Source organism: Buceros rhinoceros, unplaced genomic scaffold (assembly GCF_000710305.1).
Source record: "Buceros rhinoceros silvestris isolate BGI_N320 unplaced genomic scaffold, ASM71030v1 scaffold34228, whole genome shotgun sequence".
NCBI lineage: Eukaryota > Metazoa > Chordata > Aves > Bucerotiformes > Bucerotidae > Buceros > Buceros rhinoceros.
Window position 1 is genome coordinate 9,447 of NW_010426856.1, and position 1,020 is coordinate 10,466.

General features: G+C 60.6%; 1 protein-coding gene across 1 annotated transcript in view; it reads left to right on the forward strand.

Annotated features, from left to right (window-relative positions):
* Window positions 1–837: 837 nt before the first annotated feature.
* The window catches only part of LOC104498321 (wiskott-Aldrich syndrome protein family member 3-like), a gene marked incomplete at its 3' end in the record, with an annotated part of 3,119 nt that continues 2,936 nt past the window's right edge, over window positions 838–1,020 (forward strand). The window contains exon 1 of the mRNA XM_010141678.1: window positions 838–970. Within this exon, the coding sequence (XP_010139980.1) occupies window positions 838–970 (133 nt within the window). The remainder of the gene's footprint in view (window positions 971–1,020) is intronic.

Sequence of the window (1,020 nt, forward strand, 5' to 3'; positions counted from 1 at the left end):
TGCTTTGTGCCTGTCTGTGTCCCAGTCCTTGGCTACAGCACCCCAGGAGACACCACCATGGTTAAAAAACGCTCCTTTTCTTTCCTCAGTTTCACACCCCTCACCCTTCACTGCCCCCAGCACCTCCCCCTCCTACCCTGCGTCCTTCGTCCTTCCTCGCCAGCTCCCGCGGGTGCTCTCACTGGAGATGAAGCCGTCGGGTGGGAGCTTCTCCCTACATCTCCTTGAGCCCCATAGAAAAGGAACCGTCCCTGGTTCAGGTGGGGATGGCAGCGGAGCAGGGGCCATGCAGGGATGCTGCGGAGGGCAGGGGCGAGCTGGCCGCGGCAGCTTGCCTCAGTGTAGTGCGTGCACAAATAAAACCCCGGGGAGCTTTGCACTGAGCTGGAAATAATGGCATTACAAGCCGCTTGCTCGCTTCTGGCTGCGGTTTGGGTTGGATGAGGCTTTTCGGGGTCGGCTGAAGGGCTGCAGCATGTGGGGGTTTGCTGCTGGCTGGCGTGCAGCTCCAGGAGGGTAAGTGGGAAAGGCTCCCTCGGCACGGTGGCTTGTCAGCGGAACACAGGGGTAGGGACAGGGCCTGGCAGGGTCCTGTCTCCCTCCTGGCATCTGCGTTCCTTCCAGCATCCAAAGATTTTCACCCCTGGAGCATCCCCTGCGTAGAAAAGCCATGCTGCTGCCGCACAGGCTGTATCCTCCGTAACACGGCATGGAGGGATGCGTCCCCTGGGCAGAGAGCTGAGGGACCGGGAAGAAAAAGTAGGCAAAAGCTTTGTATTTTCTTTCTAATCTTTCTTTCTGCTTTGCCCAGGAGAGGTGTGAAGGCTCGCCGGCAGCATGCCGCTGGTGAAGAGGAACATCGAGCCCCGGCATCTCTGCCGGGGGGCTCTTCCTGAGGGGGTGACGAGTGAGCTGGAATGTGTCACCAACAGCACGCTGGCTGCCATCATCAAGCAGCTGGGCAGCCTCAGTAAGTCACAGCCCAGCGACCCCCGCGTGGGATGGGGGTGGGGGGGGGGG